General features: G+C 38.6%; 1 protein-coding gene across 1 annotated transcript; it reads right to left on the bottom strand.

Annotated features, from left to right (window-relative positions):
• Positions 1–809: 809 nt before the first annotated feature.
• Positions 810–25,473, bottom strand: emc1 (ER membrane protein complex subunit 1). Its single transcript, XM_062054586.1, has 21 exons — positions 25,325–25,473; positions 23,073–23,200; positions 20,596–20,661; positions 19,450–19,543; positions 19,248–19,376; positions 19,009–19,135; positions 17,688–17,837; positions 17,442–17,609; positions 17,199–17,270; positions 17,002–17,100; positions 16,750–16,846; positions 13,771–13,887; positions 13,252–13,451; positions 11,523–11,834; positions 11,325–11,444; positions 9,283–9,420; positions 8,116–8,289; positions 7,830–8,040; positions 7,564–7,648; positions 1,162–1,291; positions 810–1,083 (listed from the first exon to the last, which is right to left on the bottom strand). Exons 1-21 carry the CDS (start codon positions 25,414–25,416, stop codon positions 904–906), a joined length of 2,889 nt encoding a protein of 962 aa, XP_061910570.1. The 5' UTR covers positions 25,417–25,473; the 3' UTR covers positions 810–903.
• Positions 25,474–26,375: the final 902 nt, after the last annotated feature.

The raw sequence follows: 26,375 nt of genomic DNA, 5'->3' as shown, positions 1-26,375 counted from the left end.
TAATTAAAAAAAATATTTTTATAATGGTAGTACCACAAAGATTATGGCCAAAAATGTACTAAAATTGTCCCCTGAGGGTTAGCTGAAATTTTCAGATTTAGACTTCCTTTCATTGTCATTCAAATTTGAGCTTTACAGTACAGATAAGAACAAAGTGTTTCGCATTAGCTCGGACATTACTGAAAATGGTTAACACAAACAGATCTTTTTTTCCACCAACATTTCCAGGAACTTTTGCAACCTGTGTCAAATATTTCCCGATCATTTAAGTGGTTTTGCTTTCACACGCCACACCTCAAAAGTTCAGGATGATTTATTCAAAATAGGTGGTTACCGCTTACCACCTCTCCTTTTTTTTTTTTTACACCACAATTTTGGAGGTTATTCAAAATTCCAGGTAAATGAGAAAAGCTCCTGTGGTGGAAAATGAGCTATTGACTTGACAAGCGGGAATGAAAGTGTCATTTCTCTGTGGTTAAAAAAAAAAAAGGCGATGAGTCAGCGCGCCACATCAGTGCATCAAATGTTACAGCTGTCATAGGAAATCATCTGACTCACCGCTGTATTTATTATTACTCTGTCAGGACTGTTTAATCAAGCAAGAAAAACAAAACAAAAAACATGAGTAAATTCAAGTACTTTCAATTTTGTTAGTCATATTTCGACAGTTTCATTCAAACAACATGGCACAAATACAACTACTCCTCTATGACTTCATTCCTTTGCCTGCAAATAAGTTAAAAACACATAAAACCTTTATTCATCTTTCTTAGAAACCCCACCCATCCACTCTTGCAGTTCCTTTGGGCCTTTTTCTTCTTCTTCTTCTTCTTCCTTTGACCTCTCTGCCTCCCGGGGTCCAACGTGCAGCCTCCAGGCCGTGAAGACGCCGGGCCGGCCGCTTTAGCGCCACGCCCTGTTCAGCAGTTTGACCTCCGCCAGGCGCTTGCTGATCATCGTGGCGAAGAAGAGCGCGAAGAGGACGCTGCTGATCAGCATGTAGTCGTAGTCGTCTTTCAGAACGTCAAATTGTTTCGAGGGGTAAACGCGCGTCTGGTAGATGTCCAGACCGTATGCCACCACCTGGAATGGCGAGCAGGATTAAATGACGCCTGGAAATAACCGCGCTTTTTTAACAACTAACGATGCTGATACACTGACCAGACATGTGGACTCCAGTCCAGAGGGGGCAGTGTAAATTCCTCGCACCCTTGAAACGGTTTGATTGTAGTTGACGAACCATTCAGTGCGAATGAGCAACTCCGGAGCGTAAGGGATCAGGTTTTCCTCCCTGGAGATGACAACAAAACATCAACGGTAAAAATTTGAGATAAATGCTTTAAAATGTAATATCGGAAATTATCGGTATAGTTTTTTTTTTATTATCGGTATCGTTTTTTTTATTGTTTTTTTTTTATTAAATGAACATAAAAAACACAAGATACACTTACAATTAGTGCACCAACCCAAAAAACCTCCCTCCCCCATTTACACTCATTCACACAAAAGGGTTGTTTCTTTCTGTTATTAATATTCTGGTTCCTACATTATATATCAATATATATCAATACAGTCTGCAAGGGATACAGTCCGTAAGCACACATGATTGTGCGTGCTGCTGGTCCACTAATAGTACTAACCTTTAACAGTTCATTTGACTCATTTTCATTCATTACTAGTTTCTATGTAACTGTTTTTATATTGTTTTGCTTTCTTTTTTATTCAAGAAAATGTTTTTAATTTATTTATCTTATTTTATAATTTTTTAAAAAAGGACCTTATCTTCATAACTGGTTGTCCAAATTAGGCATAATAATGTGTTAATTCCATGACTGTATATATCGCTATCGGTAATTAAGAGTTGGACAATATTGGAATATCGGACATCCCTAGTAAAAATGCTTGCTTCTTCTGAAATTGGACTTGCATTCCAATACACGAGTGGGATAAAACACAGTTAGCACGATACCAATATTTTGGTACCGGTACCAAAATGCATTTCGATTCTTTGATACTTTTCTAAATAAAAGGGGACCACAAAAAATGTCATTATTGGCTTTATTTTAACAGAGGATCTTACAGTAGATTAAACATATACAGCCCTTTGAGACACTTGTGATTTAGGGCTATATAAATAAACATTGATTGATTGATTGATATGTTTGTTATTGCAAGTTTGTCCTTAAATAAAATAGTGAACATACAAGACAACTTGTCTTTTAGTACAGTTGTCCCCAACCTTTTTGTAGCTGGGGACCGGTCAACGCTTGAAAATTTGTCCCAAGTACAAACAAAAAATTTGTCCCATTTTTTTTTTTATTTTAAAATTTTTTATTTGTTTTTTTTTAATTTCTTGCGCGGCCCGGTACCAATTACCGGTCCGCGGCCCGGTGGTTGGGGACCACTGTTTTAGTACCATATTTTTCAGAGTATAAGTCGCTCCGGAGTATAAGTCGCATTTTTTGGGGGAAACTTATTTGACAAAAGCCAACACCAAGAATAGACATTTGAAAGGCAATTTAAAATAAATAAAGAATAGTGAACAACAGGCTGAATAAGTGTACGTTATATGAGGCATAAATAACCAACTGAGAAGGTGCCTGGTATGTTAACGTAACATATTATGGTAAGAGTCATTCAAATAACTATAACATATAGAACATGCTATACGTTTACCAAACAATCTGTCACTCCTAATCGCTAAATCCCATGAAATCTTATACGTCTAGTCTCTTACGTGAATGAGCTAAATAATATTATTTGGATATTTTACGGTAATGTGTTAATAATTTCACACATAAGTCGCTCCTGAGTATAAGTCGCACCCCCGGCCAAACTATGAAAAAAACTGCGACTAATAATCCAAAAAATACGGTAAATACAATGTATAAATATTAGTTTACATTTACATATCATGTGATTAAAAATGTATTTCCTTTGGTTAATTCATGCAAGTATACCTTAACTTTATTTTTGTTACAAAACCCATGTAAATTGGAGGGGAACATATTTTTTGTTGCAGTTTGGTCACATTGTTGGGGGGGACAATTAATATGTGACGGAATAAGGGAAGCAGCATGAGACAGCAAGCATTTGATGGAAGAGGTTAATGGAGTCTCGGCTTCAAAAGACACTTTATTCCCTCGGAGTTTGTGAGGCCAATGAGGTATGATTCTTTCTGATAATGTATGTGAAATCAATGTGTTTTCTTTTATTTGATGTCAGGCTAATTGTAAGTTCTGTTTTTCTTATTTATTAGTTCTGGCGGCATTATTTTGGCATAGTGTGCCGTGAGATACAGTCTGGTGTGCCGTGGGAGATTATGTAATTTCACCTATTGGGGTTAAAAATATTTTTTGCAAACCAGAAATTATAATCTGCAAATGATGTGTTGTTGTTGAGTGTCGGTGCTGTCTAGAGCTCGGCAGAGTAACCGTGTAATACTCTTCCATATCAGTAGGTGGCAGCCGGTAGCTAATTGCTTTGTCGTGATCACAATATGCAGACGACAGCGGGAGGCAGCGTGCAGGTAAAAAGGTGTCTCATGCTTAAACCAAAAATAAACAAAAAGGTGAGTGCCACTAAGAAAAGGCATTGAAGCTTAGGGAAGGCTATGCAGAACGAAACTAAAACCTAACTGGCTACAAAGTAAACAAAAACAGAATGCTGGACGACAGCAAAGACTTACTGTGGAGCAAAGACGGCGTCCACAACGTACATCCGAACATGACATGACAATCAACAATGTCCCCACAAAGAAGGATAGCAACAACCGAAATAATCTTGATTGCTAAAACAAAGTAGATGCGGGGAATAGCGTTTAAGGAAGACATGAAACTGCTACAGGAAAACACCAACACCAACAATAACTCCTAACAGTAGCTCCTTGAATTCCTTGAATTCCTTCTAAGTCTATCTGATAGCTCAGTTACAGCTCATTTTATTACCAAATATGTGTTATATGTGTTTTATGTTGCACGATTGCACCAAGAAAAATTCCTAGTTTGTGAACCCGTTCTCAAACAATGGCAATAAAACTATTCTGATTCTGATTCTGAAACAGGAAAAGCCACCAAAATAAGAGCGCAAGACAAGAACTAAAACACTACACACAGGAAAACAGGAACAAAGTCAAAATAAGTCAGGGCGTGATGTGACAGGTGGTGACAGTACACCTACTTTGAGACAAGAGCTATATCGATGCATGCTTGGTTATGGTTTAAAGTCATTTCCAACAATTGCGACAACGACTTTTTACTGTCAACCGAGTTTTGATTTTTAATGATTTCTGCTTGTGGTGTGCCTCTGGATATTTTCAACACAAAAAATGTGCCTTGGCTCAAAAAAGGTTGAAAAACACTGTACTGGACGTACATAACATGTACCGGTACATTATCTTTAAAACCAGCCTGCACTTACACAGAGCCCTGCAAACATTATGTATCTTTTTTCCCCCAACACTCATAGAATTATATCGTGTTTAGCAACATGGCGATACCATGTTCAGCAACATGGCGAGGCAGTGAAGTGTACATTATTTCTAAAATCCGCACGCACTAACGAGCCAAAGAAACCCTTTTGCATGTTTAAGTGCCTCCATAAAGCGAGCGTGTGCCGCTGCAAAACTTTCGTGAAATTATAAATCATTCAATCATCGACGTAGTGAAATGGTAGAGGAAGAGGCTACATCATGTTTTTTTGTTTAGTTCCTTGGTCGCTTTTTTCGCGCGTGCAACACAGGTGTCAAACTCAAGGCCCGGGGGCCAGATCTGGCCCGTGACATCATTTTATCTGGCCAGCTAAAACCTGGAAATATGTGTCAAAGTACTTAATATTTTCTCACTAAATGTAATGGATTTTTTTTCATTTTGACAGAAAAAATATATGTACCGGTACTGCTTGAAATAGCATACCTTTTAAACTTGAATAGTATGCATTATTGCAACAGATACTACAGTATATTATTACACTTTCCAAACATGTTTATGTCTAAATAAAAATAAAATAAAATATTTAACTTTGCAGCAAACTACCTATCAAATTAATAAAAAATGACCATACATTTTACGTTGTTCTTTACAGCATATTACTGTAAATTGAAAAAAGCAACTACTGTTTTTTTGCGATAAAACTGAGCTGCCAGTTTTTGACTGTAAAATCTACGGTTGTTGTTTTTAACAGAGTATTATTGTAAATGGAAAGACGGTACATTTGTTTTTATGGTAGAAAAACTGTCAGCTAAGTTGCCAGAATAAAATAAAAAACTTGTACTGTTTTTCCATTGACAATATAATGTTGTAAAAGCTAACGGAAATGTAACATAAAAATTCTGGCAAATCTGCCAGCTTTTTCCGTAAAACCTCCCACAAAAAACTGTGGTACTGTTTTTCCATTTTCCGTAAAATGTTGTAAAAAAATAATTAAAAAACCACTATATTTTACAGTAAAATTTTGTAAATGTAAAGTTTTTACTGTAAAATCGACAGTCTACTTAATACAATTTATATAATTAGTAATGAAATCCAGAGGCAAATTCATCCATTAATCGCTGTTACAAGCGGCCATAACTGCCATGTAGAGAGAGTTTGAGTTTATTTCGAACATGCAAGCATACAACATGATACATCACAATTTCCAGTTTCTCTTTTCAACATGTTCGAAAAGGAGTAGGAAGAAGCAGAGCTTATTTAATCCTACCCCTTTTCTTTACATAACAGTTGCTGAAACTTTTTTATTCACTTCCTGTTCTCAATTTATTCACAATAAACTCCATATGTAATCACAATAAAAATAAATAAATAAATAATAGTAAGAATTTAATAATAATAATTGGTGAAGAAAGTCATATTTCATATGATGAGATAAGTAAGATTACTTTAAGAATGAATGAATGAATGGATGAAATAAATTGAAAATGTTTGTCATGGTTCTTCTTCTTTGTACTTTGTAAACACTTTAAGTTTGAAGAGTTTCTTGAAGTGGATCATATTAGTACATTGTTTGATTGCTTTGCTTAATCCATTCCATAATTTAATTCCACATACTGATATACTGAAGGTCTTAAGTGTTGTACGTGCGTACAAATGTTTTAAATTACATTTTTCTCTAAGATTATATTTTTTCATGTGGCCCTCAATGAAAACCAGTTTGACATCCCTGATCTACAAGAATGGAAGCAACGCACGTAAGTTAACTTCATGATTTGTCGTTAAATAAGGGCTAAAAACATAAGATAATGTTGCACCTCTCTTATGACACAGAGCAAAAAGTCTTGCTTGTCAAAGTTGTCCCATCAGCTGGAGGTTCGACAGCAATCGTATCCAAAACAGCTGACTGTCATTAGCGTTAGCGGGAGTGTCGCAAAGCCCATTTGGATGTGTCTTTTTTATTAATGTTGAGTGAAAATAGCTGCATGTTTACATTCAAACATACAGTAAGTCCTCTTATAGTGTGTGTCAAGCCAGCAAGGCAGTGTTGTTGAGCTTTGGAAATGACAGCGCACAACCGTGACGTCATCACGAGTCTCCTATTACACTAGTTTTGGAACTCTACACTTGGCCAGCGTTTGCAAAAGTCTGCGTTTTTAAAGACAAAAGTATTTGTTTGCGTGTGGAGAAGAGGCCTAAACGCAGAGATAAGTACCGTATTTTCCGGATTATAAGGCGCACTTAAAATCCTATCAAAATGACAAGTATTATTATGGTGTGTGTATAAGGTAAGACATATTATCTGGCGTTTTGTTTCGCAATATTATGCAAAAGCAACTTTTCTTACCTTCTATTAACTGCTGATGCGTATTTGGGATCTGCATAAATCCTGAAAAATTGCGCGTCTCTGCTTTTGTAGTCCGTGGCGACACCGTAATTGATCAACTTCTTCTTTTTCTCTATCTTCTTGTTATGGGACATTCATCCTCCGCTGTTGCCATTTCTAATATAAAGTAGTAGCGCTAAAACATACCGGTGTAGTGAGTTTATATTATTCACCTAAGGAACTTTAGTTATTAGAGTTCCGGTTGGGCGGTTTTTCACGGGACACATTTCCAGTGGCGTTGTTTCCGGATGAGGAGATGCTGCTCCGTTATTGATTAAAGTAAAGTCTGAATGTCATTAAAACAGTTAGCTCCATCTTTTGACACTTCTTCCACCTCCGTCCTTGCACGCTACAACGCTACAACAAAGATGACGGGGAGAAGACACTACCGAAGGTGAGCCACGTAAATAAGACCATGCACAAACGGCGCGTCCGGAAGCTACCGTCTGAAAGCGGTTTGAAGATGATCTGTAAAACATAATTTATGCAACATTTTGACCAAAGAACCACCTTTTCATGTTATGTAGACCACAAGGAAGTGTTTTCCATTTAGAAAAAAATAACAATAATACCCCTTTAATGCACCCTATAATGCGGTGCGCCTAATATATGAAAAAAGATTAAAAAAATAGACCATTCATCTGCAGTGCGCTTTATAATCCGGTGCGCCCTATGGTCCGGAAAATACGGAGGACGTAATGCGTTTATTAGGTATCCGTGTTTGTGTGGACCTGACCTTGGAGAACTCACCTGCTCTGCTCAGATATGATTTCAGGTCTCCGGGGGTCGAGGAACATTTTGGGCAGTGACAAAATCCCTCCTGAAGGCAAGCCGACTGTGTATCGGCAAAAAAAACAGGTTGAACATTAAAAGAAATTTGAACCAAATGTGAAAATGTGCCAAAACATAAAATTTGAGCAAGATTGGTTAAAAACAACCTGGCATCGAGCACAGCATTGTCCATAAAACATCGGGTGTTTGTTTAATGTTCATAAAACTTTGAGGATATGACTCACTCAGCAGATGGCGGCTGGTGATGCCCTTCTCGGTCAGCGTGGCCTCCATGGCGGAGATGCCTGAAGGGAAAATGTAAGACTGCTGGAGCACCTGAGGGGCGTGAGGTCGATCCAGAGAGCTGAACACGCTGCTGTTGTACAACTCCATGCCCTCGTACAGTTCAATCACAGAGAACTCATTCCTGCGAGACTTGGTGCTCCAATATTCATACTGCAAATGGGCAAGATGGAAATCGAAAATGACAGAACAACATAAAAAAAAAACATTAAAAAAGTTAGGACTTACCACCACCCAGTTTTCAGAGTGCACAACATGAACCGGTCCTCTGGTCTTTCTCTGAACAGCTTCGTGGATAATCCGCCCCGTCACGCCATCGATCAGCAGGATTCCAATAAAGCTTCGCTCTTGGTGCAAGTCTGTGCTCTCAGTCACTACTGCCAGGAGGTTGGGGTTCAGGTACTGTAGGATGCATTTTTTAGTTTCATTTATAAGAAACCACCACAAACAGACTGTGCAGTGAAAAATGGAGTAGCCAGGTTAACATTGACTAACTTTGTTTTGATTTAGTTAAGACTGAAGGTGGTTTGACTAGGCAAAACACTACTGCCATCTAACTAATGTCTTTGAATTGCAACTGCATGCAAAGTCTACTATTATATGTTACATGCAAATGAGACTCAGAAATGTAATAGGAAAACAAGATATAACAACCGTACAGCACAGTCATAAGCAGCTACATTTCAAATTTTACATTAACATTTTCTTTTTTTAATATAAAACAATTTAATTTTATCAACACACACAAAAGTACAAACAAATGTATATTGTTGAGTACCGGTATCGATGACAAGGTACCAAGAATTAGTACCGTATCGGTTTAAATGTGAAAGGTACCCATCCTTAGTCATCGGTGTGTTGCCATAGACAGGAAATAGTCTTTGCCATTAAGTTGAATGTACCAGTCTTGTCTTTTGTGGAGCCCTACAAAGTCTTTATACAGTAAGTATTGTATATATTACACACCAGCTGTTTGATTGTAACGTGCATATTAGTTGTAGTTTTTATTACCAATTTGATGGTGTTGAAATTACCATGTGAAATTGTTCAAGCTAATCAGTAGCATATTTATATGGCATATCCAATGTAAATTAGCATTGAGCCCATTTTGAAAAGGGGAGCCTTACTTTTGAGCGCTTACTATCAGGCATGCTTGCTTTGTCAGCAAGGAAAATAGTAACATTACCGGTCCGCTATAAATACATTTGTTTTCCTGCCAAGTGCTTGAGCTGGTGCAGGCCTGCAACTGGACGTGACATCACGTGCAATAAATGTATTAAAATACGGTAGTTTGATTTTACGTAAATCGCTCAGTACCCATAAAAGTACCAAATTAGGTACACAACTCTGGTCACACGTGAAAAAGCATGAGAAAGGTTGATGCAAGTTACATACCTTATAGAGGACACTGCGATCACCCATTACTCGGCCCTGGGAGTGCACATGCTCATTTGGTCTTTTCCCTTTGACCGAGACAATTTTCTGCATCTCTGTGGGGATGACCACCTCCCAGATCAGCTCAGTGGACAAATCCTACAAAGAACACAACATAAGTGGCACAAAGTTTGTCAGGCTACTTGCTTTAAAGGGGATCTGCACTTTTTTTTTTTTTTTAGAATTTTGCCTATTGTTCACAATCAATATGAGGGACAAGAACACACTTCTTTTTTTTGTTGTAGCCGTCAAAGCCCTCTAAACAACTTCAAAACCATCCATCAATATTTTATATGCGCACTGCAAGTATATATAAAATGTAGTAACAGACACGTTCATAAAAATATGTAATATGTTCAATATTTACCGTATTTTTATCATTTTAATCAATTAATTGGGACTGATTTCTTCAGCGCATTGATTTCTGTTTCCATAGCAGCGCACGTCTGACTTCTGGCAACAAATGTGTATTCCTACTTCTGGAAAGAAACACGAGTGCGTTCTAATCATGGCAGAATTGATCACAGACAATGAAAACAACTATTTTTGGACAAATGAGGATTCACAACCTTATCTTTTTAAAGCTGAATATACTGAGGATGAACTACTGCTTATATAAGCGAGTACGAAGTAAGGGTGAGACGTTGGAGCAGGAGGAAGCCAAGAGAGTGAGGTGAAAGTGACAACGCTATAAATGCGGAACTTGGAGCCTAGCTATATCGACATAAATGGAGTGCTTACCCAAATAAACCGGAATAACATCCCCAGCCTGCTGAACCAAATGCACAACCATCCATTCAGTGAGCCACACTTTAATATTAATCATAGTACGCGCAGTATGCCATGTGTGTAATTAAAACTATAGTACATATGCTGTCTGGCTAGCTGTGTACAAACAAAACATGAAATGTGGACTAATACTTCACAGATACTGTAATATGATTGTTCATGTTTTTCAGTCCGCCTGCGATAAGGTGGCGACCCTGAGGGGGACAAGTAGTAGAAACTGAATGTATGGATGTTTTTCAGTCAGTATAGTTTGGTGTCTTATCGCAGTGTTGTGCTTTACAAACTCAAGCGCATTTTGTGTTTACGTAGTAGCTATCTAGGTTATCACTTTCCGTAGTTAGCTTTTACGGCTAATGCCGAAGCATGCCGATGTGTTACTGCGCTAGAAAAAGAGTCTCTCAGTGTTCGCTCTTACAATAACAATGTTGCTACAGCTTGGTTATTATACAGGAGACGGAACGTAAATGAAGTACCGTAATTTCCGGACTATAAGCCGCACCTGACTATAAGCCGCACCAGCTAAATTTAGGGGAAAATACAGATTGCTCCATATATAAGCCGCACCCGACTATAAGCCGCTGGGTTTTGATGTGTAATTACCGTAGTATATAGGGGTTCCTGCTACCACGGAGGGGATTGTCGGGACAGAGATGACTGTTTGGGAACGCAAAGCGTCCCATTTATTAACAATAAATCTTTCAATCATTCAATCAAACTTTCACATCTTTGACATGGCGAACAGCATTCGTGCACAGTACAAATAATACAACGGTGCAAAGTAATACAAAGTGCTCGCCTGTACGTTATCAAAATAACCAGCCTACCGGTATATGAAAATAGTCTTTAATCATTGTGTCATCGTCTTCCTCCTGCGTACTAAAACCACCGAAATCCTCTTCGTCGGTGTCGGAGAAGAACAGGCCGTAAATAAGCCGCACCCTTGTATAAGCCGCAGGGACCAGAACGAGGGGAAAAAGTAGCGGCTTATAGTCCGGAAATTACGGTACTGTTGACGGTTTTTGAATGCATTTTTAATGTGATTTAGAGGTAGAATTTATTGCTCTTATTAGCTGCATTGCTAGCCACCGAGAACAAGCTGATTGTTACATGTTAGAATGCAAAAAAAACAAAAAACCTTGTCTCTCATTACGATTTTGAACAATGTGCAGTTCCCCTTTAAGAGCACATCCAGAATTAATAATACCGGTACTTGCCGTTCGCAGTCTGTATCCACAAAGTCTGCCTTGGCTAGAGTCCACTAGGTAAAAGAATATGGATGAAGCCACTTCTTGGAGCTGCTGCAGGACGTTCTTTGTAGAGGGGAAGGCAGTCACCTGCAGTAAAAGATCAGCTGTGAATTGTTTGCATTCAAATATTCATAGAGAAAACAATGACGACAGTATTATACTGACCTTATAATGGTCGTCAACAAGAAGTAAGACCTTAGCATAATCTTGGTCCATGAGAGGAAGCAAGAGCGACTGAAGTATTGGTCTAGGCAGTGCAGGCGGGGTGACATGGCTCTTCTTCCCAAAGATGGGGTTAAATACGTGGAGTGTGGTCAAGCCTGTTTCCTTGTCTTTGATGAGGAGCGTGCACTGAGGAGGGTGGGGGAAGTGGGCAGTGGTCCGTTGCACCATTAGTTTGAAGGCTGCATTGGATGGGATGTTGTCAAGGTAGTGCCTCCACAAAATAGTGCCAGTCTTGCTGTCAATGCCAAAGAGCTGATGGCAGACATAAGGAAATATGAGCCAAAAATAAATACTTCACAGAATGCTTGTTATGTGTAAGTTTTTGGACAGTGGTGCAATAATTGCCTTGTAAAAACCACATTAGCAATGAACAAGAACCAAAGGCACAACTTATTACAATTCCTTAACATTGTGGATTACTTCTATAATGCAGGGTGGCAGTTATCATTCATAACTGGTGGGAGGAATGATCAGAATAATATGTGAGTACATGAGCAAACATTTTACTTTTTAGATCATTTTGAATCTAGCTAGCTATTTATATTAAGTACTGTGGTGGTTATCATTAATAACTGGTGGGAGGATGGACCACAATAATCATGAACGAACATGAACGAACATACTGTAGGGCACAGGTGTCAAACCCAAAGCCCGGGGGCCAAATCTGGTCCGCCAAATTTTAATGTCTTCCCACATTATTTTATATAGTCCGCCATATAATTTTACAGTAGCCTGCAACATCATTTAATGTGGTCCGCTATCCATCCATCCATCCATCCATTTTCTACCGTTTGTCCCGTTCGGGGTCGCAGGGGGTGCTGGAGCCTATCTCAGCTGCTTCGGGCGGAAGGCGGGGTACACCCTGGACAAGTCGCCACCTCATCGCAGAGCCAACACAAATAGACAGACAACATTCACACTGGGACCATTTTAGTGTTGCCAATCAACCTATCCCCAGGTGCATGTTTTTGGAGGTGGGAGGAAGCCAGAGTACCCGGAGGGAACCCACGCAGTCACATGCAAACTCCACACAGAAAGATCCCAAGCCCAGGATCGAACCCAGGACCTTCGTATTGTGAGGTACATGCACTAACCCCTGTTCCACCGTGCTGCCCCTGTGGTCCGCTACATCGTTTTAATATGGCCCACCATATGATTTTATGTTATGGCGTTATGTGGCCAGTTACATTCTTTTAATGTTGCCAGGCACATCATTTTATTGTTGCCTGCCAAATCATTTAAGGTTGGCCAGTCCCATAATTTTAATATGGCCCGCCACATAATTCTAATGTGGCCTACCACAACATTTAACAAGATCCGCCATATCATTTTAATGTGGCCCAGCACATCATTTATGTGGCCTGTGAAAGGCTAAAAATAATAAAAAGCTCTTACTGGTTAATTGTATTTGTTTTTTAAAATTTTGACAGAACAATGTTGCATATGTTCTATTATTTAATATCATCTGATGTTCCCAGCATTTTTTTTGGCCATCAAAAATAAACACTTAAATATCTGCTTGTCATTTTGACTTATGATTTCAAAACAAGGTATCCATCAATCTGTAAAAATATAATAAGCAAAAACACTTGCCTTTGCAACTTGTGTAACAAGGTTATTATATGTCTATATTCATATATATTCACTTTTTCACCATTAAACCATGTACCTTGCCAGACGCAGTGACCATGACCATCATTTTCTGCAAGTTAAATTCGTCCCTGGACAGCGTCTCAATGGTCACTTCGTTTTTAACTTGGCTGTGAGGTTTGCGAGCGTCGTAGAACAGCTTCCAGAGGTGAGAGATCCAGGCCTGAAGCAGGATGAGCTGGGAGGAGAGGCGCTTCAGCACCATGGACATCAGGCCGTCTGGACAGAGCACAGTGAGAACACAGATGGTGTTTAATGGCGCCCCTCCTTAAAACCGCCAGTCACAAACACACATGTACCTAATCGACATGCTATGTTTCAGACTCTAGAGATGGGGGAAACAGACTACACGACGGGCTACAGAAAAGTTGTACTAATCAGAAGACATTTGTTACCTTGAATGGCTGAATCCAAGCGCAGCAATAAAAATAGGACAACGTGATTGAGGAACTTGTGTAGTGCAATGAGTCATACTGTATAATACTTAGTAATATTTCACATCAGTGCTTCAAAGCAGGAAAACACAGTTGACATTTACCGGCCTTTTTGCCAAACTCCCCCTCCAGTTCTGCCTGCGTTCCCGTGAGGGGCAGATCCACCATTTCCATAGAAACCACGTCTGAAAGCGACTCCTCCCTGGTCCACATGACACGTGCTGAAAACAAACACTCATGGTGGCTCGTCGAAAGGGATGAAAAACAGCGGTCAAAATGTTGGCTCTACTCCTGATGACTCAAGCAGTGGAATATATACCCTGTGTGGCCACTAAATTAGGTACACTTGCACAGTGTAAAAACTACCTTTGTATAGCTGGGTTGCATATGATGTCAAAGGGAAGGGCCTTTTTTCTTCTTCGCGGCTTAATTCACATGATGGTCAACCAGCTTGAGCGTAGCATTAAAACAAGTGAATAGTGAGTGTAGAGTTTGAGCAGAAAATGCCGTATTGCTGTTCTGTTCTTGGTTGTCTTAGTTGTTCAAATAGAGCGTTAGGAAAGACCTTTCATAGAGTCCCGAATGAAGTGGTTTATAAAAGGTAATAAAGTCAGGGAAAAACGAAAGTGCGTCAAAAGAAATTGCTCTTAAAAATACCACTTTCATTATCTTGTGGAATACACTCGGACCATGCTTGTGTCTGCAGCAATCACTTTGTAAAATGTTTGTTTGAATATTGAATTTGTTTGAAAAACTTTCTGTGATGCAATTCTCTATTACATTAGTAGTGTTTGATAGCAAAATCAAACATAAGAAAAGGACAATACATCGCATTAGTTTGTGTTCTTTTGTGGTTGCTACGCCTAAATATAACTACGGAGACCTGGTTGTGCAAATAAACTAACGTGATGTTAAGTCCTAGTAATAAATATTGTGATTGTGGGTCCAGTCCACTGTATTTTCATTGACCATTTTCATAACAAAATCTAAAAGCTTAGTTGTTGTTGTGCAGGAAAGCCAAATGCTTTATTCGACATGGATGACAACAATATAGCATCTTTGGTTATATTTGTTAGCATCAAGAAATATTCTTAATAGTATTAATAAACTACATGAATACATCTCTTGTATGCTCAGCAGTATATACTGCATCTTGATATCGCTAGCAAACAACAGGGACATCTATAGCTAAATAATGAGACAAAACATGAATTTCACACATTAAAAACAACTGCAGACATGAATTGTAGATGAGACTAATATTTGTAACAGGAATTCAACTGAAAACAAACGTATCCTTTTTCTAATTTCACGATCACAGCAGTACGGCACTCGTTATGTCAATCAAATAGGTTATTTACGATGGACAAATAAGTCCAACTTTGTCTTTTACGGATTAATGCTTAATTTGTGGACCCCTGAGATGTAAAGACATGATGTGCCTCCAATCTTTTCTTCTCTGAATACTTAAGTGTCAAATTGAGTGAGATTGTCGCGAGCGTCTTGGTGATGATAAATGGTTAAAATCATTTAAAAATATATTTTAGGAGTGTATAAATCCACTCCATCCCATTTTAAGTATTTTTTTTTCATGATCGATTATATATTTGCCTCTAGACATTTCAAAATACGCCCAAATCTGCACAGATTAAAGTAAATAAACCGTAGCCTGATGGGGCTGAGACCGTCGCATTAAACCCGGAAGTGCCCGGATGTGCCTCTAGATTACGTGACTGCAACCAAGCTATTAGATATTAACATGGAAATTGACACTGGCATAGATGTATTCATTGTTCTCACGTTGTCCCTCGCCATTCATGCTTTGAATTTTGCAGCTTTGCCCCACTATTTGTGGACTAAATTAAGTCTTAAATTAAGTCCTATTTATGTCTTATGTGTATTACAGAACAGTATTTGTCTTATTTTATATTAATTAGAGTGGTACCTCAAAGAGTTCCCCAATTTAAGAGTGTTTTAAGATAAAAGCTGTGTTATGCTTTAAGTTGCAAGCAAAATTTTGAGTTTAAAGCATCCCCGCCTATAGTTGCCGTTACATATGTCACAGTGAACCCTGTAAGATCCGCCCAAAACATCTGGTCTTACTCGCTAGCATTAGTTTATAGCTAGAGATTGAAAACCCTTTTTTCCCAAAATTGAGAAGGAAGAAAGGAAGGTTGAAGGGCGGGAAGAGGTGGATGGTATTCATTAAATAAATAAAAAACAAATAATAAAAAACATTCCTGAGGGTGTCACCAGCTTGGTGAAGCAATTCAACGTATCACTGCTAGTCTGCACCATACTGAAGCAGAGTGAGCCAGGGATGTTACAATATCTTAATAATGGGCATTTATCCCTGAAAATATGGAAAAGCTGCTGTTGGTGTGTTTGATAGAGAAGCAGTTAAAAGAGATACTGTAGAAGTCCACTCATTATTATAAGTTTTGTACATTATCACTACGTTACTTAATAGAACTACTGTAGTTGTTATCACCACATTCTACTGTATTGTTTTATACAATATTTCTTATCTAAAATATTGTTTTCCTTTTTAAAAGGGATGTTACATGAAAAAAATTATGCTGTTTTAGGGGGGCCAAGCACCAATTAAATTGATTTAAAGTAATTTCAATGGAAGACGCTGATTTGAGGTACAAGGGTTTTGAGTTAACAGCTCCACCAAAGAGCCAATTTTGGTTCGTAAGTTGAGGTACTACTTTATAAGTAAGGAGGAATAAACTACTTATATAGTATCACAATATAGAATCAACTAAAATTAAGTTAACAAACAAAATTACTAACTTGGTGGTCATAACAAAAACGGAAAACACAGCATAGGGCAAAGAAAAGTAGCGTTTGTGACTCTTGAAAGCAACCAGGGTCGGTTTCTGGCATAAACAATCATCGCGGTTGTTTAGGACAACAACCACTAGGGCGTGGGGCACATGATCGGTTTACATTTTCAATAACTGGTGACATTTGGAGTCAAAGAGGGTTGAATTTGAACGTTTGAAAAAAATCTAACCTTGGTAACATGAAAGAGCAAAATGGGGCCACAAAAAGCAACATCCATTAGTCATGTATACCTGGCTGCTGTATGAAGCTCAGTGTGTGGTCCTCAGTCTGCACCATCACCCTGTAGCCAACAGAGTCGTCTTTCTTCAGGAAGGACTGCACATACAGCTGAAAGACCGAATATAAAATCCTGACAACATGTTAGGGAAAGTACCATCTAAATGAGTCAATCAGCACAGATGACTAATACAGGACTTCTAAGTCAGAGTTACTTGGCTAGACGTTTGCTGGGTAGAGACTGACCAGAAGAACCTACGACTCACCTTCTCTGCTTTCCCACCATTAGGATCCATATTATAAATCAAGGTTGTGTCAAGAAGTCTGCGTCCGGTTTCTGCACTGAAGAGGTTAAGACTGCAGGCCTAAGAGTGCAAAAAGTGATCATATTCAATGTGCAGTCACATTTTAGAATGAAACACAAAAGAACAGACTGCATATCCCAAATGCTACATTAACTCACTGTTTTATTCTTGGGTGACATAACGGCAGCAACAGTCTTGTCTCCAGTGGTGGCAAATGAAGCCAACATTGCCTATCATTCATGACAAAAATGTCAGCAAAATTGTCGAGAGGTTTACAACTGGGTGTCGATACTGTTCTAAATGCAATTGTTTTAAATGTCTATTTGTAATTTATCAAATCGCAAAAACAACATTGACACTAAATGGCATGTACGCCGGTGTTGCAGGTCGGATATACGTACAGGCTTGAGGTCCCTCAGAGTCACTATCTGACCATTGCTGAGCTGGAGAAGCAGGTAATGATCAGGACTGAGCTGAAGGAAGAACTCTGAGAGAGGAGGCCGGGCCGGATTAGGCTGGGTGGACACCAAAATTGGACGAAAGTTGGGTGCAACATCAAGTCCTAGTGACTGAAAAGAATGGAAAACGTTTACAAAAATACCCTTTGTGCACCCGAACCATAGAGGTTTTGTGGTTTAGGTGAATACCTGCAAAGGAATTTGGGTCATCTGCGACTGAGCATGTATATCAACTGTGTAGAGCGATGCTGAGGCAGCATCCACACATGTTAATATTCCCTGCCCAACTATAGCACAGCTGGCCTCAATGTCGGACAGCCATGGAGCTTCAACTGAAATCTAAACAGAACAAGAACAATAATAAGGTCAAATAATACGCTATAATACCAATTGCTTGGTATTTAGTCCCTTCAGGATTTTGCAGGCTTGTTGTGATTGTTGCGGCCTAAAATGCCTGAGTTTGCGGCAGATTTTTTAAAAAAGTTGGAGCAAAGTTTTGAGGGTTTATTATAACATTGAATCAACTTAATGATTTTATGAATTCGCTATCATTGTTTGAAGTGTTTCTTGTAACCTTTACCTAAAAAAGCACACGATTGCAACAAAAATTGCTATTTGCTTTACTTGATTACCACATACTTAAAAGTAGACACTAGATGGCAGTGAAAGCACACACTCAGAGTTCATTGTCAAATGGCACTGTTTTAATAATTATAACTAATAATAGTAATCATTGAATTTAGTTTATTATAAATAGAGAAAGAAACACCAACAAAAGTAGATGACAGAGTGCACAGTCGTCCACAAGTTGCAGACATTCTTCTTGTTTATTTACGCTTGAAAAGGGTTTGCCCACCTTAACCATTAATTTATGTTCCAACACATTTACTCTCACACGTTAAGGCATTTGTGAACTGTTCAGTAATCCATAGCGGTAAATTATGTTGGTCAATGAGTGACGATGAGAGATTATCATCACACTCCAACATCTCTGTCATGTAAATGTTGCCTCTTCGCTCGGTCAGCATTGCAAATGAGAATCTGTTCTTAATGACCTTACCCTGGATAAATAAAGATTAAATAAATATACAAACACATGAAAACTAGGAAATCAGGACGCCAATTTTTACTTCATTACCCAGAAGGGTTAGCGCTGTAGAAAGTAACCAAAAGGAGGTCTAAACTATGTAGGAGGATGACCATTTTGCAGTTTGAGCAAAAGAGAGGTGATATATTGTTACACATTGCTGTTCCTGCTTCGTCAACAAAAGAAATAAAGTTTCTAAACTAAGTTTTAATTGTCTTAGCACCGCTAAGACAAATTGGATTGGTGTCCTGATTAGTTAAAACATAAGGGAAGTTGCGGGCATTGAAAAAAGTTGCGAGGCCGTGCATGATTTGCGAAGATTGGCTGAATTTGCGTAAATTGGCGTGATGGCAAATTCCTGGAGGGACTGAGTGTTCTACACAGCCTTACGCTGTCATAACACTATTGCATAAATGAGGATACCTGCTTGATTATCTCTCCATCCTCCACACTGTAGGTGACAATAGAAATGTGGGAATGAGGCAGGACTCCCAGGACATACACTTCCCCATTTCCTCCAGAATACACAAACTGGTAATCCACAGTCTCACTGTAAAAGACAAAACAGAGAAGTTTTACTTTCCATAGAGAAATGAGCCAAAACTCTCGTCTTGAGATGTCAGTTTTAAAAGTAAATTAAAGATCAATGTTTTGGTTTGAACCTTTCTGGAAGATTTTCAATCCATTTTTGATGACCATTAAAAAGATAATGGAGAGACAAGGCTGTTTTTTTCAAAACAGCCACCTGCTTCACTGTGTCGTGCTGGCCAACCAAACGTGCAGCCTGGAAACTATAATGTTTAACCAAAACATGTTAGGACTGAAGTAATGGAAAAATATAGAAACAGTCGAGTGAACAGTCACCTGCCAGAGTCCAGCACAATCTCCCAGTTCAAACCACCGACATTTATATCCCAGGAGCGCAGAATGCGGCCATTACCCACCACCAGCACCGCATCTAGGAGACAAAACAAGTTTGAATGAACTTGTCATTAAACACACCAAAGCAGGTCTTTAAGGGGGCAGAGGGATCGTGAAATCTTTAAAGGGGCAGAGGGATCGTGAAATCTTTGGTTGATTACACTTTTGAAAAATACCTTGATATTCTCCCGTAATTACACACTAACATTGACCTAACACACTGTAGTGAACAGATAAATGGGCCGTTAAGAGATTCAATTACACTATTGTCACCTAGTTAACTAACAAACTTCCTATTATGTCTCCCATGTAGGGTGGTGACATTAAAGTCAACAATTTACATAATAAAAAGCTGCAACAGTATACAACGGCCACTAATATCCGTAAATGTGTTCCCCATTGCTTGACTGCTGCGACTTTGATCGTCATTAAGGATAAAAATATTGTGCTGTACAAGTTTATGGTAGGATAAGAGGAAGGTAGTAACGCTGAAATCAAGCCCTATCAATATATAGCAATATTATCATTTTGTTTAATACATCAGAGTTTGAAATAAATAATTGTCTCAGAAAAGTAGCTCACATAAGTTGTTCTCATTCCACTATGGTTTCATTTAATTGTCGTATTAAAACTTTTTGTGTATTTTATACGTCCTTTATGTGTTCTGTGCACAGTGTGAGTGACTTAGGAGTTAATTAAAGTATATTTCCTGTGTTCTGTGCACAGTGTGAGGGACTTACGAGTTATTTAAAGTATATTTTAGGTTAGCTATAATCTGATTTACACTATAAAACAACAGGACAATTTAGACTCACCTGTCCCTTCTCATGAGAATACTGCAGAATACCACTTTTAGGACCAATTTTTTATTAAACAATTTTATGCAAGATTTATAGGTACAGTATGAGGTCCCTGCTCTATCAGTTTGGGGGTCCTTGACCTGGAAAACATTGAAGACCCCTGCACTATCAATCAATCAATCAATGTTTATTTATATAGCCCTAAATCACAAGTGTCTCAAAGGGCTGTACAAGCCACAACGACATCCTCGGTACAGAGCAGAGAGCTTAACTAGTTTAACAAACTCACCTTGTCCATGATGCAGAAGAGCATTAATGTGTCCATTTGGCCCAGTCTTATCAACATGTCGCCACACTGTAAAAATATATTAAATGAAGTCATGATTACATTTCAACCATTAATATAAATATTGATAATTAGATGTATGTAGCCCTTTTCTACATAGTCACAGTGCTTTACAGAGAGAACTGAGAACCCATCAATAATTCACTTCACATTCACACGTTGGTGGTGGTGATATTTGTTCAGTATCTAATAAATTGAAATGTATTATGTTTGCAAATGATACAAATGTATATTGTTCAGGGGAAGACTTGAAGGAAGTGTTGAGGATAATAGAGGTTGAGTTGTTTCAGTTAAAAAAATGGTTTGATATTAATAAGTTATGATTAAATTATAAGAAAACTAAATGTATGGTGTTTAGTGGTGCAAGGACAAATTGTGAAGCAACATTTAAATTTAAATCAAGTGGAAATTGATAGAGCATATGAAACTAAATTCTTGGGAATAATAAGTGATCATAAATTATGTTGGAAAGCGCAGATTGAATATATAAAGGGTAAAATATCCAAATCCATTGCTATTCTTTATAAAGTAAGACACATGCTGAATAAGAAATGGCTGCATATGTTATATTATTATTTTATTTTTCCATATCTAACATATTGTGTTGAAGTTTGGGGAAATGTTTATAAAACAAATATAGACCCAATAATTAAACTTCAAAAAAGGGTAATTAGAATAATACACAAAGCGTGCTACTATGAACCTACCAATCCATTGTTCATAAGTGCTAATGTGCTGAAATTTTCAGTTATTGTGTTTTTAAAAACAATGGAAATTGTGTTTCAAGTAAAGAACAACAGCCTTCCAGCTTGTATTCTTAGGTTATTTAAATTAAGAGGAGAAAACTAAAATTCACGGGGGATATTGATTTTTGAAATATGTAAAGTATGAACGAATATAAAATACAAATGTATTTCAGTTTTAGTAGTTAAATGGTGGAACAAGCTCAGTGATGAGCTGAAGACATGTAGTTATTTGTTAAGGTTTAAGAAAGCCTTGAAAGGTGAAATAATGGAAAATTATAAAATATAGCAACGATTACTTTAATCCCATTGATTTTTTGAACGTTGATGTTCCAGGCAATCTCATTTTCAGTGAATGTATAGGATAGGCAAATATAAGCCTTAGCTTCAGTGTATTGCTTTTTCTGTCATTCTTTTTCTTTCTGTGTGTGTATGATTGTTAATATGTATAATCTGTGCAGTTAAATTGATCATGCAAAATGGCTGATTATATGACCGAAATAAACTCAATTCATTTCATAAGCTACATTTGGAGCCACAACTGCTCTTGGGTAGGCTGACGAAAGCGTTGCTGCCAAGTTGCGCTTACGGCCCCTCAGACCACCAACAAACATTAATACAGTAGTGTGAGTGGCACTGGCAGCAACGTCGGTTAAGTGTCTTTCCCAAAGACACAACAACAGCTGTGACTAGGATGGCGGAAGCTGGAAACGAACCTGCTGGCCGGCCGCTCTACTATTTGCTAAGCCAGTGTTTTTCAACCTTTTTTGAGCCAAGGCACATTTTTTGCGTTGAAAAAATATGGGGGCACACCACCAGCAGAAATCATTAAAAAACGAAACTCAGTAGACAATAAAAAGTTGTTGTCGCAATTGTTGGATATGACTTTAAACCATAACCAAGCATGCATCACTATAGCTCTTGTCTCAAAGTAGGTATACTGTCACCACCTGTCACATCACGCCCTGACTTATTTGGACTTTTTTTTCTGTTTTCCTGTGTGTAGTGTTTTAGTTCTTGTCTTGCGCTCTTATTTTAGTGGCTTTTTCTCTTTTTTCTGTATTTTCCTGTAGCGGTTTCATGTCTTCCTTTGAGCGATATTTCCCGCATCTACTTTGTTTTAGCAATCAAGAATATTTCAATTGTTTTTATCCTTCTTTGTGGGGACATTGTTGATTGTCATGTCATGTTCGGATGTACAGTGTGGACGCCGTCTTTGCTCCCCAGTAAGTCTTTGCTGTCGTCCAGCATTCTGTTTTTGTTTACTTTGTAGTCAGTTCAGTTTTAGTTTCACTCTGCATAGCCTTCCCTAAGCTTCAATGCCTTTTCTTTAGGGGCACTCACCTTTTGTTTATTTTTGGTTTAAGCATAAGACACCTTTTTACGTGCACACTGCCTCCCGCTGTTTCCGATATCTACAAAGCAATTAGCTGCCGGCTGCCACCTACTGATACGAAAGAGTATTACACGGTTACTGTGCCGAGCTCTAGACAGCACCGACACTCAACAACAACACATAATTTGCCGACTATAATTACTGGTTTGCAAAAAATATTTTTAACCCAAATAGGTGAAATTAGATCATCTCCCACGGCACACCAGACTGTATCTCACGGCACGCAGTGGTTGAAAAACACTGTGCTAAGCTATCAAAAATATAATATAACTAATACTTACGAAGTTCTCCCGTCCTGGTATTCACTGCAGCAAAGACATTATTCTCAGTTGCCAGGATCACCTTCTTGGAAGACTGCGTTTGTGCATCAAAATGGGCAAAACGGACCTTGCCAATATATTGCTGCCTCCTGTTGAAAGAAAACGACAGTCTTAAGGCAGTGTGTAACAAATATAACGTAAAATAACCTTAGAAAGTGGATCAAAACTTGTTTTCGACCAACAGACAACATTGTTATTATGAGATTAGCATTACGAAAAGACGGCGTGGCGCGGTTGGGACAGTGGCCGTGCCAGCAACCTGAGGATTCCTGGTTCAATCCCCACCTTCTACCAACCTTGTCACGTCCGTTGTGTCCGTGAGCAAGACACTTTACCCTTGCTCCTGATAGGTCGTGGTTAGGGCCTTGCATGGCAGCTCCCGCCATCAGTGTGTGAATGTGTTTGTGAATGGGTGAATGTGGAAATAGTGTCAAAGCGTTTTGAGTACCTTGAAGGTAGAAAAGCGCTATACAAGTATAACCCATTTACCATTTAAAATCAACTGCAAACATCCATCCATTTTTTTACCGCTTGTCCCTTTTGGGGTTGCGGGGGGTGCTGCAGCCTATCCCAGCTGCAGACATTTAAGTAAAAAATGAATAGATATAAATAAATGCATTCAAGTTACCATTGATGACCCAACGTAAAATGTATAAATGCAAGTTAAAAGAACGCTGCAAATAAAACATCCAGCATTGTGTTCTGTATGTTTGTCCTTTTCTTTCACATATAACTTAGGGCGGTATAGCTCGGTTGGTAGAGTGGCCGTGCCAGCAACTATTGAGGGTTCCATCCTATTTGGGTCCCACATCAACCTTAAGAAAGTCAATGACTTCACTATAAAAGTGGGTGACATTGTTATCACCAGGAAAGATGAGGTCACCTACCTAGGTTCCATTTTAGAGGCTAATCTTTCCTGTGATAAAATGTCAACCAAGGTAATCAAAAAGGTCAACCAACGAACGAGATTTCTCTATAGAATCTCATCTCTGGTCAAGAAAAGCACCATGAAGATTCTAGCAGGATCTCTCATTCAACCCTTTTTCGATTACGCATGCACCTCCTGGTACCCTAGCACCTCCAAAACCCTCAAATCTAGACTCCAAACATCCCAGAACAAGCTAGTCAGGTTACTTCTAGACCTCCACCCCAGATCACACCTCACTCCTACCCACTTCTCCAAAGTGGGCTGGCTCAGGGTAGAGGACAGAGTAAAACAACTTGCACTGAGCCTAGTCTATAAAATCCGCTACACCTCCCGGATACCGAAGTACATGTCAAACTACTTCCTTAACGTAAATGACCGCCATAACCACAACACCAGAGGTAGCTCCACTAACCGTGTTAAACCCATATTCCGATCTAACAATTGTCTTAACTCATTCTCCTTCTATGCCACATCAATATGGAATGCACTCCCAACAGGTGTAAAAGAAAGTGCATCTATATCCTCCTTCAAAACCGCACTAAAAGAACACCTCCAGGCAACTTCAACCCTAAACTAACATCCTCCCGTCCTTATCATACCTCTTCGGATTGTAAATAATCAAATGTAAATAATCAAATGTAGACACTTTTTCTTATACTTTCTGATCTAGCTCTGTGTGCACTACTTGCTGTACATATACTACCAAGTCAGTCCTACATTGTTCCAATGTCCATTTCTCTGATGATGCCCACACCCCACATTGTAAATAATGTAAATAATTAAATGTATATACTCTGATGATTAACTTGTGTGATGACTGTATTATGATAATAGTATATATCTGTATCATGAATCAATTTAAGTGAACCACGACTTAAACAAGTTGAAAAACTTATTCGGGTGTTACCATTTAGTGGCCAATTGTATATGTATATGTACTTCACTGTGCAACCTACTAATAAAAGTTTCAATCAATCGATCAGGTTCGAACCCCGCTTCCGCCATCCTAGTCACTGCCGTTGTGTCCTTGGGCAAGGCACTATACCCACCTGCTCCCAGTGGCACCCACACTGGTTTAAATGTAATTTAGATATTGGGTTTCACTATGTAAAGCGCTTTGAGTCACTAGAGAAAAGCGCTATATAAACATACTTCACTTCACTTCAACTCAGATCCCAGCTAGAGCACCATGACAGGTGCTAGCATTAGCATGTCCAGATTACTACTATGTAAGCTTGACCACCATTGAAGCGTTTTGACGCTTGCAGGATTTTTATTTTCTTACCAGTCAAATTTTCCAACTTGATCTTCAAACACGGCGTCGACAGCGAAGCACAAAACAGTTAATTTGAATAACTGCAAAATTAGCTTTGCCATTGCCTCAGCAGACCTGCCTTGCACTCAGAGGGGGAACCGGAAGCCAAAAACGTCACTACCGGTAAATGACGTGCGCGATGCTGCTCCCTGTCGGTTAAATGAAGGCATTTCACAATATTCATGACAAATTTGTGCTTTGTTTTAAAGATGTGCTATTTGGATTTACACTGTATGAAAAAGGAATTTTACCTTTGCAGCCTCATTATACTATTGGCTAAGTTTTATATTCATAAATGTAAGTTTCTCAATACCCGACCTGTTTTTTGTGCCCTTAAAAAAAAATTAGAACTCTTAAAACACTCTCTACCTCTAACAACCAAAAAGCTGTGAAAACGATGATGTTGTGTTCCCAATTTAAGTTATTTACTGAAATTGAGTGAATTGATTAACGTGGACCCCGACTTAAACAAGTTCAAAAACTTATTGGGGTGTTACCATTTAGTGGTCAATTGTACGGAATATGTACTGTACTGTGCAATCTACTAATAAAAGTCTCGATCAATCAATCAATGCACTTTGTTTGTTGTATATATATATATATATATATATATATATATATATATATATATATATATATATATATATATATATATATATATATATATACATATATATATATATATATATATATATATATATATATATATATATATATATATATATATATATATATATATATATATATATATATATATGTATCCATCCATCCATCCATCTTCTTCCGCTTATCCGAGGTCGGGTCGCAGGGGCAGCAGCCTAAGCAGGGAAGCCCAGACTTCCCTCTCCCCACCCACTTCGTCCGGCTCTTCCCGGGGGATCCCAAGGCGTTCCCAGGCCAGCCGGGAGACATAGTCTTCCCAACGTGTCCTGGGTCTTCCCCGTGGCCTCCTACCGGTCAGACGTGCCCTAAACACCTCCCTAGGGAAGCATTCAAGTGGCATCCTGACCAGATGCCCGAA

This window comes from Entelurus aequoreus, linkage group LG07, assembly GCF_033978785.1.
Source record: "Entelurus aequoreus isolate RoL-2023_Sb linkage group LG07, RoL_Eaeq_v1.1, whole genome shotgun sequence".
NCBI lineage: Eukaryota > Metazoa > Chordata > Actinopteri > Syngnathiformes > Syngnathidae > Entelurus > Entelurus aequoreus.
Note: the sequence above shows the minus strand (reverse complement) of the source record. Positions and strands in the feature narration are given on the sequence as shown.